General features: G+C 38.8%; 1 protein-coding gene across 8 annotated transcripts in view; it reads right to left on the bottom strand.

Annotated features, from left to right (window-relative positions):
- NEDD4L (neural precursor cell expressed, developmentally down-regulated 4-like, E3 ubiquitin protein ligase) overlaps window positions 1-15,461 on the bottom strand; it is a 146,686-nt gene that overhangs the window by 54,284 nt on the left and 76,941 nt on the right. For all 8 annotated transcript variants that reach the window (XM_010583057.1, XM_010583058.1, XM_010583059.1 and 5 more), the window contains one exon: window positions 4,470-4,520. Coding sequence is in view for 5 of the 8 variants with exons in the window: in XM_010583051.1 (XP_010581353.1) it covers window positions 4,470-4,520 (51 nt within the window). In the remaining 3 variants the exon portion in view is untranslated. The remainder of the gene's footprint in view (window positions 1-4,469; window positions 4,521-15,461) is intronic.

Below are 15,461 nucleotides of genomic sequence, written 5' to 3'. Positions count from 1 at the left end.
CACTTTCTAGTGAGCCTAAAAGGCAATGGGAAGTTCTAGACTGCAGAATTTCATCATTTTAGCATAACGGATTTTATTCATCAACGGCAGTTAAGTAGCTGATGCAGGAAATTTTACAATCTTGGATTTTCTATGTAAAGGCAGTAGAAGACTTTAAAACAACTTGAAAAAGTTTAGCATTCCACTCAAATATGAGCTAGAAAGAGATATGCACACTCATACTCTATGTAAGTCCCCAGTGAGAGGACAGGAGAGTTATTCTCTTCCTACAGAATATGGAAGGAAAACAAAAAGCTGCTAATTCCTCAAAACTGCTCACAGGAAGTGTGTGCCGTGTCTACAGCTCTACCTCAAATCTTGCCGATGATTTTTAGTTATTAAAAATAACGTTTACTAAAAAGGAACTTCAAAATACTACCTGACTGCAAAATAGGCATGCACTAACATGTCCCTCATCATTTTATATTTCATAGTACATTGTCTGCAGGACACATGTAGCTTAACACTGAAGGACTTTTTCTACAGTTATGTACAGGCTATGTAGATAATGTCTGTGCATATGGATACACGCAAATGGAAATATACACACAAGTACAGATAAAGTAATACTACACAATACAGCTCATATGAGAATGGAATGATCCATTTTTCATCAGAATACATTTCTGATCATTCCATCATATTTTTCAGCTGCTATAGCTTATAAGCCAACAACAGTGTTATGACTTAAGATCAACCACAACAGACACATCTAAATAAGCATCACTGTCAAAGTCTACAAGGCCATTGTCCTCCTACAATAATATTCATCAATAGCAAGAAGTCAAATTCAGGCACAAATGGCAATAGTCACACTAAAATTGACACCTTATTTTGATGTAAACATTTTCAATAACTTCCACCATTCCCATGTTCCCTCGTTCAAATACAAAAAAACTCCTCCAAGTTCATGGAAGTGAGTAATATTAACATGTACAACATTTTAAAAATATTATCTACATCCAGACAATGTTAGTCATCCAAAACATTACATAATATCAGAAAACACTTACACTGAGCATAAAACAATCACTGTATACATATATACATATGTAGAATTTACTAGAAAACTTAATGAAGTATAAAGTTTATTTTTTACTATTTACAAAGATGATGAAAAACAACTGCAGTGTTTCATACTTTTTGTGCCCTGTGACATTCTAACTTCAGTTCTTCTGTCAGTGATTAAATTCAGCTTTGAAGCATAGGGTAAAGTACAATATGAATACAAGAAGACAAAAGAAATGCTTTTTTGGTGTAAAAATTTTCTGCAAAGTTCACTTTGGATTTTTGTCTACTAAGAGGAGAAGAAAACAAAAAAAAAAAAAGAAAGACCATACAGCAATATTGAAAAACTGAAACTCACACAAATCGACCCATGAGATAAAGAACTCATTTTCACTTATCTTTGAAAATAATTTTAAATGAGGCTTTTACAGCATGGGGTGGTAGTACTATAGGCATATACCTAGCATTGTGTAAAGTAAGTTTTCTAAGCAACGTATAGACTTTATCTGCTGTGGGTATAAACTGAGGTTAACTTCAAGCTTCATACAATTTGAGCGTCACATGGACCCTCTTTGTTCTACCACTTCGCCTTTCTTGATGGCAGGCTCTGTGTAAAATAATTCCTCATGAAATACCCAACATCACACACGTAATTTCAAAAAAATCTTAATTTTTAGTTATTTGTCTTTTTCCCTACAGCATCCCTACAGAATCTCCAACCTAGCACAGTGTCTTCAGCCTTTTCAGCAGTTTCCAATAGAAACAGATTTGATGTGGGCCCATCAACCAAAAGCAGAGGCACAGACATTTCCCTTAGAATTTTTCAGTGAAAAAGTCTGACAGTGAAAGCTTGAATGCACTGGAGTCAGTAACAATTCTGCCACTGTCTTTATTGGATTATGATTACATTTAGGATAGTATTCACTAGTCTCTGAATGTTGAGCATCCTTCTGTGGACATATTATATGCAGTGTCTACAAAAACCTGAAGATGGAGTTTCACATCATAATTTACAGCCAGCCAGCGCTATGTCAATTCTATGCTCATAGAATTAGAGGAGGAGAACCCCACCCTTGATTATATAGTAAACAGAAATTCCACTTAATTTATTCTGTAATTTTGCTTGCTGTGTGAAGACAATGTAGAATCTTGGCTGCTAGGAAGAAAACAGACAACTGGAGCTTTATAGAATTCTGGAACAAGCTCTACTCTTAGAATCCCTCCATTTATTAAGAAACAAAAACAAATAGAGAAAACATTACCACCCTCAAATCAAACACCTCAAACATTTGATTGTTGACAATAAAATGATTCAAACTCTGTGTCAATTACTTTTATTTATTTGCTATTAGAACTCTTACTGCTGGCAAAGAATTCAATTTTAGCTAAAATAATGAATACACCACATTGTACTTGCAGCCTTTGGTTTTCCAGGCATTTGCTGAAGCAAATCTGCTAAAATGAAGCTTAATTGGGCTTATCTATACCACCTTTTTCTTTGCACAGAAGGTTTCTCTGACCACAGATGTGCGTCCCTTTCCATGCATATCTGATGCAAACTAGCAGTGTGTTACCTCTATGTCACCACTACCAACAATAATGCAAGTCACTAATTGAAGTCATGGGTACATCTTTCAGAAGCAGTGCCGACTTTAAGAGTCTCCCCTCTGGTGATTATTCCTGCACCAAGGCCAGTACAGCTGTTTGCATGGCCATTTCATAAACTGGACAAAGGAAACAGTCCGAGTTAAAAAATAAACCACCCAAAACTAACTAGTTATGAATAACGCAGATCTAGTTCACCTCTTGTATCATGTGAGCATTAGACCCAGGATAATTAAGCAGGCAACAAGAGGGTGTGAATAAATGGCAGGGGACTGCCCAAGCGAACACCACTGCTTACAGAAACGCGCACTGAACTACATACCCAGAAGACAGCAACATCAGTTCCTAGAAAACCTGGATTTGCATCCGCAGTACGTCTACTGAGAATGTAACCTCTCCTAGTCAGAGTTCATAACATGCGAGGAAAAGCAACCAGCCAGGCACACGCTGGCACAACACAGTGGTGTGGCAGCTCTCAGCTGATGCGCTCTAGTCATCTCAGGGCTCACCTCTACATGTAACAGAGACGCCAGACATGAAGTTGTCATATCTCAGTAACTATCACTTTACCTATCTGTATAAAACAAACCGAGGTACCCATACAATGGTATGTTTGGTGTTTCAGAGAACTTCTGTAAATGAATGACACTGAAAACAGGCTAAACTCTAACTTTAAAAAAAAAATAAGAAAACCCTCCAAGTATCAGTTTTTCTAAGTTACTTCATTCCTATTTCTTTGCATGTAATGTATTTAAGCTGTTTAAAATTGGGAAACATCCAAAACACATATTTTCCTATCACACAGGAAAGGCAATAGGCACCTCACATCTCTTAAAGAAAAAAAAATCTATTTATACATGTATAGACATTAAAAGTTATCTGTATGCACATTAAAAGCTATAATGTATGCTTGGGCAATATCACAGCTTGTATAATTATTAGTATCAATAACATCTAATGTCAATGTCTAATGAATGTTGTTGTATGTACTGTAGCACTGATGAATTTCTCACTACTTCCATTATTACTTAGGTGTCCTACTTTCAATCAGTAATAAAACCAATAATTTTACAAATTTGCTACAAAGATCAGTAATTTTATAACATTTTCAGAAGAACTGAATTTTTGTAACTTCTTAAGACCCCATCATGCTGGTTCAGCAGTTTCTCTGTTTTCAGTCTGTGGCTATTGGCTTTACAAGATTTGAAGTAGTATCAATATGTGCTATTCCCTTTTCCAGACAGAACTACTATCCCATAACCTTAACAGCATATCATTTAGACAGAAAATCAGACAGATAAATCGGACTCCCAAAATGTGTTTTTTTCATTGTTTTAACAAAAGTTCTGGAGTAAATGGAGTTTGCTAAGGGAGAACACAACTGTGTCAACCGTAAGGGAAATTCATGAAAAGGAAAAAGCCAGAAGATTAATAGGACAATAATCACCAACAGTAAAGTAAGAAACAACCAGTCTATTGGTCACATGTCATTCATGAATTGTCTCAGACCAGACAAGGATTTTAAGAAATAATCAGGATGAGAAGCGGATCCTGGATGTTGAGAAAATTAACAGATACCAGAGAACAACTGTCTTCCTTGTCCCTGCAAAGGGAACCATTTCTCCCAATTCCTGTGCACAGCGGGGCTTTGTTGTCCACAACATTTTTGTTTAAGCCTCTAATAATACTATGCTGGGAATGCTTGCTTTAAGAAAATTTAACTGTACTACTTATGGAAATAAATTCTACATCACATCACGGTTTTTCACATCTGGTGATGACAAAAAAGAGCACACTGAAACAAAAGCACTGCTTACCGGAAGGTGACTAAGTGGCACATCCACTTGACCCAGGAAGTCGTCTCTAGTCTGTCAAATAGAAAGAAAAGGCAAAAAAAGGAGTAATTTTACATCAGAAAAGCAAACATTGATAAACATCAATCCAGTCAATGAAGCAAAAATAAAGATGGTTGAGTACCATTATTTTAGCAATTACTGGTTTCTATCCCTTTATTGTTGCACATTATCTGTTGTTATAATTTATCTATTTCAGCAGAGCATTTTCTGTGACAGTTCAAACCAGCTTCTTAGTCCACAGTGTGTATGTTAAGTACTGATGAAATTTTATTTCCTCTGACAGCCCATGCATAATTCAAAGCACAAAGTAATAGTCTATTCTTTCTGTGAATTAGTCTCCACACGCATTAAAAAGTAGAGTGAAATTACTATTCACCATGTCATTGAAATGTTCACGCCAAACCTTGGTGACTTTTTCTTTTTTTTCTTTTTTTTTTTTTTTTAAGGAAAACCTCATATGCACACCTGACAGGGAAGGGAGGGGAACCCAACATCCAAACAGCAAAGGTAGAACTGCATGAATTGTAAATGTTTTTCCCCGAAATAAAAACTTGTTTTCTCACTTTACCAAACAGAAACTAAAGTATTGGAACTTTTTGTTTGTTTTAAAGAATGCTGTTCCATTAATTCAGAATGCTTACTTTGTGAGGAACAATTACACACCCTTATAACCAGCCTTTTGAGTAATCCTGTATTTCCCACTTGAAGATTTGACTGTTCATGCCCTGCTTCAAGTTAAGCACGTGGATGTGGCTATGCCAACATTTGGGCCGCACAGTGCCATCAAAAATTCACTTGTGCACACTTATGCCCATATATAAGTGATAAACACTACTTTCCTGCATGTTCTTCACTATCTGTTTGATCACCACCTTCTCTCAGAGTGAACAAACCAAGGCACCATCTCCCACAGAGGTAACCACTGACAAGCTGACAGCAGGACCCAGTCTTCATCTAACTATACCTTTATTACTGGGTATTTGAACCATTATTCATAACTCTGCAAACTATATTCCATACCCATTTTACAACTATGAAGATGACAGGATAAAGAGAGCCCTTCAAGGTCTAGAAGTTCAAAGATCTATTTGATCTTTGCAATACTCAATGATTCCTGAAGATGCTCAGACTGGACTGCATGCAGAGGCCTAATCACCCATTCATACCTACCACTTTAAAGAACATAAAAATTCACACAGGGTATCTCAATCTAGCAATCCACTTAAAAGGACAGACAGAAGAAAAGGAACATGAAATATTAGCAGAGGTGGACAAACCAAGGATAGACTTTGAGAAGGAAAATGTGTACTGTTACCACTCACTTTGCAGCTCAATAAAGCCTAGAAAGAAATAACTCTGATCAATTTTCTCACCAAACAATAATGTCTGTTCAATCTGTATATTCAGTTACACTAGATATAACATTTTTAGCTGAAAATATTTGCGTACTGAATGGACTGTGATTTCTTTAAATAAATTATAACTTTAAAGCACTGCTCACTTAGAGACACCTAAAAACTAACTTAACATTTAACATTTTTTATGATTAACAGTGGCACCTGAAGAGTTGCACTAGTACCTTTTATTGTCAATCAACCTAAATCTCAGGGGTGATTTTTCTTTAAAATGTGGCTGTTATTATCCATCCAACTCCAACACATCCCTGAACAAACCAAAAATGTGGGCCATCTCCCTGTTTGAATCGCATGCACATGGATGAGTTGATCTTCCCTGCTGGTAAGTAATAGAGGGCAACCCAGAAATAAAACCAATAAAAACCACAGGCAGTATAGTCAGGCACTGCATGGAGACATTCCTTTCGGTCTCTTAGCACTGCGTTACCTTATAATGCCATGTGTCTGAGTAGCTGACTGGTACCATGAAGTACCGCGGAATGTGACAGAGTACTCACACAAGGAAAATGAATCAAGTCACACACTCCCATCAAAATATAGTGCATAATGAGAATAAGACCACAAGTAGCAGCGTATTGGCCTGCGATACCAGGTCCAGGCGCTCTCAAGTTCTGTGAAGAGAAGTAGTGACTAGACCAACAATATTCAGAAGAAGCTGTGCAGACACCAGATAAATATTCCAATTTCTCCTTTATAAACAGTTTACCTTTCTGGTAAGATTTTCATCAACGTGTTTGCACTTAACCTAATTGGATGCACACGGTATGACTTTGGGCAATATCTAGCAAGAGTATCTTCAGAGCTATATGAGGTTTCCCACACAGTTGTGATGTGGACGTGCTGGAAATCAGCTCTGCAGCTAATCTAATCTACTCATTGATTATGATTGTCATTTGCTCATTTATAACAGCAGTTCACTGTTCTAGCGACTCAGATTAAGATTCCTTCCATTCTTCCTGTGATGAAAGCCATTAAAAACATGGCAAAACCCCCAACAACCCAGAAACTCCACAAAACCACTGAGGACCCCCGACCGAATTCTTGTTGAAGAGAGAGGCTGCAGCAAGACAGTCCCAAGCCTGCCTTCATGCAACCAGATCCCCAGAGGAATTGCACAGCTTCTGAGCCCCCATGGAAGTTACAGCTGCATCACAGGGCACCGGGGGGGTTGTTCTGCTGAACCCTCACCAGTAGGAGCCTTCTCCTGCTCTGTGTCCCTCAGAGGTTAACAAAACACCTACCCTCAGGGCTGTAAAAGCTCTCCTGAGGGGAACAGAGTCCTCACAGAAGGGATCAAAAGAGGGATGGCAGCAATGTCACGCTGCTGTCTCTACACTCTTAATTCCCACCAGCACTTATTATTTCTTTCACAATCCACCCACAGCTGAGGAAACCTTTCATCTTACAATAATTTTGGCCTGAAACACAGCCAACCTGAAACAAATCGTCTGAAATGCAGATACTTTTTCATACATCAGAAATACACAGGCTGTTCTAAACACAGGGTAACCCAGTGACATAGCCATATGGACAGCCGTCACAAGGAGACCTAGCTAAAAGCACCATGCAGACAAAATGAGGCCCGGGCTGCATCTGCTCACCTCCCACTGACCAGATGATGCTGGTATGGGCCAGAGCAGCAAGACCAGAGATCCCAGCCACAGGGAGGCCAAGCGGAAAGCTCTGCCAAAGAAGCCTGGGCAGCGTCTGCCCGGCTCCCAGGCTGTGGCACAGGCAGAGGAGGAACAGGGGAACACGGATGCACCAGAAGCAGCTCCATGGCCCTGCCACGAGCTCAGGGAGGAAGGCTGGAGGGGACAGTAACCCAGGAAACTGCTAATAATCTGTGTTATGGGGAGAAAGCCACAGAGATCAGCTGGAGCCCCTCTACTGGAGACCACTGGTGGCGTGCCGTGGGAGCTGGGAAGAAGCGAAGAGTGGAAACAGGCCGCGGCACACGTACGCAGGTCCCAAGCAGTGCAGGCTGCTGAGCCTGAGTGGAACCGCCATGGCAAAGGCAGGCTGCTGGGCAGGACACAGGCTGTGTCCCTGAGCCTGCTGCACAGGGCCCCGCCAGGCCACCACGGGGCCAGGCCCCGCTGGGCCAGGGCTGCCCCAGCCCGTTTTGCAGAGTGCCCACGCACGGGGGGTCAAACAGAAACCCGAGGTGAGAAAACACCACCCGCTCACGACACCCAGGTTTTATTAATACATCAAATCTAGAATTTATGCCACTGAGTGGGGTGGTTCTGTTCTTGCAGCTACTCCATCCCAAATTCTCCTATAACCATGATGTTATACATCAAGTAACAATACATCAATAAAACATAACAATGAAGCAGAAAACACTGATTTTTGTAGCTTATTAAGAGCTTGAATAACAAAGGGAATACTTTCTAAGGATTTTTAAAAGCCTATTTAATTGACTACAAATACATAATGTTTCCAATGCTATATACTATACACATGTACAAACACAAGAAAACTCCCTTTGAAATTAATCTATTTTAAAGCCAGACTTAAACCATACACTGACATTCCTACACATATCAATCATTTCAGTATCTTACCTGAACATGATGAATTCTAGCATTTTGATCTACATTGGAAATGTTATATTCAACAGTCAAAGGAATGAAATTTTGGCAACAGATGAGGTATAAAGTAATTAAATAGCATCTATGTGTTTGCTTTGTGAGCTGGTCACTGTGCTCGATGTGTACTTGGTATTCATTAATAAGATACGAATTTTCAAAATAAAGCATATTGCATTCTTCAAAAATCAACTGTCTGTCAGGGAAAACAATTTCTCCCAGATACTGTTTATGATACCAGATATCAGCCCTAGTGATTCCCAAATAACCTGCTGCTTATTTATAACCATGCTATGCACAGAATTCCAGGAAGTGCATACTGCTGCTCCAAAGCCAAGTTTACATATTTATCATAGCGGAGCATTAAGCTTAATATTAAAATTCATATTTTGTATGATAACATTGTAAGAATTCTGTTTCTACTACAAAGATAGCATAAAGTCTCATGATCTCCAAAGCATGGACATATACTGCTGTGCTATATGCCCATGGAACAACACAAAAAGAATATCTGCACCAAGGAGCCTGTGTTTTTTCCAAATTTAAGTAAAAATAGCTAAAAGATTTTCCATTACAGAATTTTGACTATTAATCTTCTTCCTAGCAACTACTGGAAAAACATGGTAGCATGCACTGCTTTTAGAGAATTAACATATTTCTCCTTAATACTGGCAAATACTGAGTACCTTCCAACTCCTGCTTCAAGGCAGTTACTCAAATATCAACTACTCAGAAGAAAATATATACCTTTGTCTAGATCTGTTCATGCAGCTTTTAGTTCACGAAAAACACAACTCGTGGACATGGAAAATTTTCAGGCTGGTTAGAAACAGAACTGTGACCAGCCATGGATGCAGTTTCACTATATACATGGGGAAAACAGTCCTTCCTCTGTGCCTGAGATGGGGAGGAAACCCCACCATGGGTTGGTGCAGATGGTGGGGACATAAAGAGATGAGCCTATGGAGTTCCCTTGGGCTATTTCTCAACAGACACACACACAGAGGTGACTTACATGCAAACACCAAGCCTGAGATATCTGATATAGTCTATTCTGGAAGTAGACATGCTGTAAGTATACCACTTATTTATCTAATTTTAACATATCTAGAAATCATGATAACTGCTGCATCTACATTAACTGCTTTTATCTGTTATTTCCAGATGCTCTGCAGCCTGGCTGTGGCTATAGCCACAATGGTAAACTGGGCTGTAAGAATTGTGCAAATTCCAGACTGACATTAAAAGCCTTCACTTCTACCCAGATCAAATTTTCAGGAGTAAAAAGTAAACCCAGCCTTAAGAGCAGCTGAACCAACAAAATCTGTTTGTCTGTAGTTTAGAGTGGAACTGGAAAATCCTTAGTTCTAGCCTGGTTCTGCCAGTGAGCTGCAGTGACAGTTTAGAAAAATTACGTCCTCAGCTACTCCTAGCATGAATATGGTCATCTTTACCAGTACTAAGGCTCTTGTAAAACTGAATCTTTATGCAACACTTGACTATACACATACATTTATAAGAAAAATCATCGGGGGTGTGCATGTGTGTGTGTTAGTATACTCATAGTTAGCATTTTAGGACATTTTTGTTCTGCGAAAAGAACTTTGTCTTGCAGGCCTCCACATCTCTAGTATTTAAGCATTCTCATCTTGGGGTTTCCTGCTTCCAGAAAAGGCACCTCACAAGCCACATGAACCTTTTTCCTGCTCTGTCATGTATTGAATTTCCAGTTCCTTGTCACACTTCTTATTATAACAAAGTCTGTTTGAAGAACGTCTTTCTCACTAAAATAAAAAAGGCTATCTGATCCACAAGCTTGCCTGTTTAGTTGCATACTACACTGCTAATTCCTGCTCAAGTCCGATCCCCCCGCCCCGCAAGATAGTGAGTAATCCACTCTTAACATGAAAGACACAGGATGCAGATGCTTATCAGCCTACAACTTGGAACAGATTCTACCAATCAGAATTACTATTTTTCAGAGCTGTTGGCTAGGCAATGATGCTTATATGTACCATTATAACCTTTATTTTATATAGGTCATCATATTACATTGTATAAAGGTAAACAGTTATTTAATTTTTTTAAAGCAGTAAACAGAAGGAAAAGTTAGTTCACTGGGGAGAGCCTGCAGCTGCCAGCAAAATCTTTACTCCCAGTTTTATTGTTTCAGATTTATGAGAAAGTCTTAACCAGCTGGAGTTGTCAGCAATAATCACTCTCAACAGATGACTTCTTCTTTAGAATGCCCCAGCAGCACCCACGGCTGTGTAACGCCTGGAGCCGCTCTGCCCTCACCCATGACTGCCAGCAGCTGGATCCCTGCAGGACCGTGACTGCGTGTTGGAGGGACTGCCACGTTTGTTTGTGTGAAACATCGAACTAAGGCCCTGCACAAGTTACACGGCTGGGAAGGACCACAAAGGGACAATAAAACCGCCAGCATGCATTGCCTTTTGGAGGAGCCAACCCCTGCTTAAATGTCATTGTTCTTTCAGTATTTATTCTGTGCTATCTTTAACGTGGTTTCTGTGTGGGCCAGATAAGATAGGAAAAGCACATGGCAGGGAGGGGCAGAGGCATGTCTTAGATGCTTTCTAACAGCCTTGCTGCAAATCCTAAGACAAACTATAACAAAAGCTATCCCAAAATTTCCTATTTAGTCTTTAACCCTCCAGAGCAATTTTTAAAAGTTATGCCATCCTCTGTTCCAAACGACCACGTGCCAGACGGGTTTTGTTTGCTTGGTTTAGTACATTTACTTCTGAAGAGAAGAAAGTCTGTGAAAAGATGAACCAATCTGCTTGGTAAAGAAGAGACTCCCAGAAAGTTTTATTTTTAGTTTTCATGCCACATCACAAACTGACAAGTACTCCTCACCATCCATTTTAATTTTGAATTAGAGGAGGACAAAAGGCCACTCCAGAATAATGGTATTTCAAAGTAACAAAAAAGCTCATGACTATTCTGAGTTAGTAAATGAGCATTATTTTTACAATCTGGTATTTATTCAGTTTTATAAAGGATGTAAAATCTCATTACTTCAGATACTGTCCTATTTTCCTGCTAGCTCTCTCAAAATGAAAGGTAATCACTATTTTTTGGCAGAGACATTAATACATCCTGTCTATTTAGGAAACCCAAATCTGTCCAACCATCTAGTTTATTTACACATTGATCTTGTAGAAAAGCAGTACTAATGCAAGAATCCTTTCATTTCTCTTCTATGTGCTCAAACACCCCAGGCATGTTAGGTATACTGAATTTTCTTGAGTGTGTGAGAGTTACCCATCATATCAACACACACATCACAATGAAACTTGGTCACAATCACCAAATCCCAAGTGTAGACAAAATCTCAGATATCCAGCAAATTACAATGGGAAAAAGGATGCTTAACCTGTTGAGGTTCATGGAACCCATCCAGCACAATACACCTGTTTCAAGCAATGTCCAACATACAGAAAATAAAGGAAGACAGTCCTGCTTCAATAGTCAAATGAATAAATTCTACATTAAAATATAATCTAGTGTTAAATGTTTCAGCTCAATCTGTGAGTTAAACCTATCACTGAATATCATTCACCTCAAAAAACAATACCAAAAATTCAGTAACTCAAGCAGCTGCTGAAATGGTCAGGAGCAAATTTAATAAAATGCAGTACAAGAACCACTCAACACAGGCCCTCAAAGTTCCCAGAAGTCCCAAGCAGAAAAAAATTAACCACCCATTCTAGCATGAAACTCACAAAAATCCAACTGCAAACCCAAAAGGATTGTACACAGGTATGCCACCCCATTGCAAGAAAGACTAAAGTTGCATGGTGAGAGCTAACAGGAGGGGGTATTTTGCTGTCAGCCACTCAACCCTTGTGTGTATCTCAGCCAGCCTGTACAGACAGTAGTAGCAGCTTAGACAAACCACCAATTAAAGAATGATTCACGTCTTCCTTGATGTCTTCTATTCCCTCCCATCTCACCTCCCCAAAACTATCACAAAACTTCAAGGTCAACAAATTGCTTCCTCTTAGGCACAGCACACACAGATTCTGCATTAAGGCAACATTACACTGGACTTTACACTTGCATACTCATAATTACTTTTCACTTCCAAAAGGAAGTAAGTCTCAGAGTTAGGCACTGTTGCTGGAAGCAGTAGGAGTGGCAAGGTTCAGGCACCTGATTTTCCCTTTGATTTAGAAAGGTAATACAGAAAAGGAGGTAAGTGCAGCTGAGGAGGATAAGAACAAGTAGCATAAGTAATAACTGCTGGAAGAAAAAAAATACTGGTTTAAAACAGATTTAGAACAGAGTAATTGTATGTGTAATTTTACTGTGTAGTAGAGTTTATCTGTATTTACCTTTGGTATCATTAAAGATCAAGATTAGAAGATAGCTATCATTAAAGGCAATGGCATGAGAAAACACTTCATTACTATTAAGTCATTAGTAGTCAGTGACTTAAAAAGCTTTAAAAAACAACAGAACTACTTTAAAATTCTAACTTGTGTCAAGCAACTTACAATGTGAAACAACCGTTCATCATGTGAGATTTAGACGACAAGGTGACGCTCACAAGCCAAAATGCGTGTAAAAATTAGTCTGCAACTTGATATATATCCAAGCTGCAAAGCCAGTAAGAAAAGCCCAGGATAAAGTTACACCACCCTAAAAGCCCTTAATCTAGTAAAAAGTATAGAAAGGAAAGCATCCATCAACATGTAGGTACAAAACATGAAAATTCAGTTGAAACTTAGGATGTTATACATGCACTTCAATTTTACTTTGAACTGACACAAAATAAGAGTCATATTTAAAAAGAAAAAGTTTAAATAAAGCATCGCACTGATCTTAATTTCAAACATTTAAGTTTCTTGTTTTCCAGAAGGGAAAGTGTCTATAGTTAACAACTAAGCTGTTGTAGACCCTTAATAATTGACAGCTAATTTTCTTAACCAAATTACAGAATAATCTAAAATTCAGAAAGACAACACTTCAAGAAGGGTTCTAATAAGCTTCCAAGAATAAAAGACATACTAATTTGTCTGGAAAAGGGTCACACAGATAAAGCAGCTCTTTAGGAGAAGGAAATTGCAAGTTAAATTGGAACACTACTCATTATGTGTGAGATTCTAGATAAGCACTTATCAATGAAAGTCCTCCTCCCTTATATATTCTTATAAGACATGTTCTTGCAGGAGTACCTGCTTTTTTCAATTCTGGAATAAAAGATAGATATTACCTCAGGTGTACACCTATTATTTAATCTGACTTCTTGAAGCATGCCTAAATATAGTATTCACTATAAGATAAAACAGGACAGAACACTGACCATTGCAAAGTAAGACAAGATCTGAGTTGATAGTTCAGCACATACGAGTAAATGCTAGAGGCAGCTTAAGCCCACTTAGTTTTATTCCAGCCTAAATAGAAGTTCAGAAAATAACAGAGGTACAAAACAGGTCAGTCAGGACTTTCATCAGAAGGTTGCATGAATGATGTGAAGGATCTACAGGAGGAGCGGGCAGATCTTGCAGGTCAACAACTGGTTGCCATAGCTGGTATTGACAATAGGGATTAAGCTTGTTAGACATGTGTAGAAATATCTGATTGGGGGGACTAAAGAAGATTAAGGCAGACTCGGCAGAGCCCAGCAACAGGACAAGCAGCAATAGGCAGAACCTGAAACACAGGCAATTCCATTTAAACATAAGACAAAACTTCTTTACTGTGAGACTCGTCAAACGCTGCAACAGGCTGCCTAAAGACACTGTGGATTTTTCCATCATTGGAGATACTCAAAATCCAATCAGACAAGGCCCTGAGCAATCTGTTCTGTTTGACCCGGATTTGAGCAGGGGGTGGACCAGGCAATCTCCAGAAGTCCCTTCCAGCCTCACCCATTCAATGATTCTGTGACTACTAAGTAGAAAAAAATCCTCTTTTTTAATTACTTAAGTTTGGATAAGATGATATGGTCATGTCTGACCAGCTGCAGGCGTATTACATTGAAAGAAGGCCCAGCGTGCAACTGCAGTTCTCTCCTAGGAGCTGTGTTCATGCAGAGGCTTCTGGCTCCAGACACTCAAGATCTACTTCAAACTTAACTGTGAAACTGAATGTATGTCAGGCAACCTCTAGTAGATAATTTCCCTGTTAGTGATTTGGTTTTGTTTTTGTTTTTTTTTAAATACACTTTCCTGCTGAATTTTCACATATACCTTTCTGGTTTATGTTTTTATTTTCATCTTGCATCTTCATAATGATTATTCATACATATTTCCACGTAAGGCCTGGGAGCAGCCAGATGGTAAGTTAACACACTATCATTCAACCACACCTGGAGGTGTTTAAAAGACGTGTAGATGTGGCACTTAGGGACATGGTTTAGTGGTGGACTTGGCAGTGCTAGGTTAACGGTTGGACTTGATGATTTAAAGGTTTTTTCCAACCTAAATGATTCTATACGGCTTAGAGGAACTTGAAAAGCAAAAAAATCCCAATCAACAGAAAAGCACTATTAAAAAAACTCAACACTCCTAATACAGACAATTCTCCTCCCAAGCAAAGGCTTTAATCCTGCAATTTAGTAATAGGTCAAATTGGTGAAATCCTGTGTTGCACCTTCTGACCCCTAAGATGCACTTCCATCATCAACAACTGTCTTAATAGCCCTGGGTCCTGTGCTTTTGAAAACCTTCCTGTTTCTAAAACCAGAACAATATACCACGTTAAAACTGGTCACAAGTAACACAGCACAAACTTCTGAAAGTGCCTGAAAATTTTACAATGTCCAAACAGCAGTAAAACCCCAGCATTTTGGCTATGCAGCAGAACTTGATAAATATGTACTTAATTATGCCAAATGCACAACTCACTCTTGCATACCTTAAGACTTTATTTCCATGTCAATGAATTCATGTTAGTGACATGAAACTAAAAAG

Source organism: Haliaeetus leucocephalus, unplaced genomic scaffold, assembly GCF_000737465.1.
Source record: "Haliaeetus leucocephalus isolate CR32 unplaced genomic scaffold, Haliaeetus_leucocephalus-4.0 Scaffold866, whole genome shotgun sequence".
In the NCBI taxonomy this organism is placed as follows: Eukaryota; Metazoa; Chordata; class Aves; order Accipitriformes; family Accipitridae; genus Haliaeetus; species Haliaeetus leucocephalus.
This window is presented reverse-complemented; position numbering and strand designations above follow the sequence as displayed.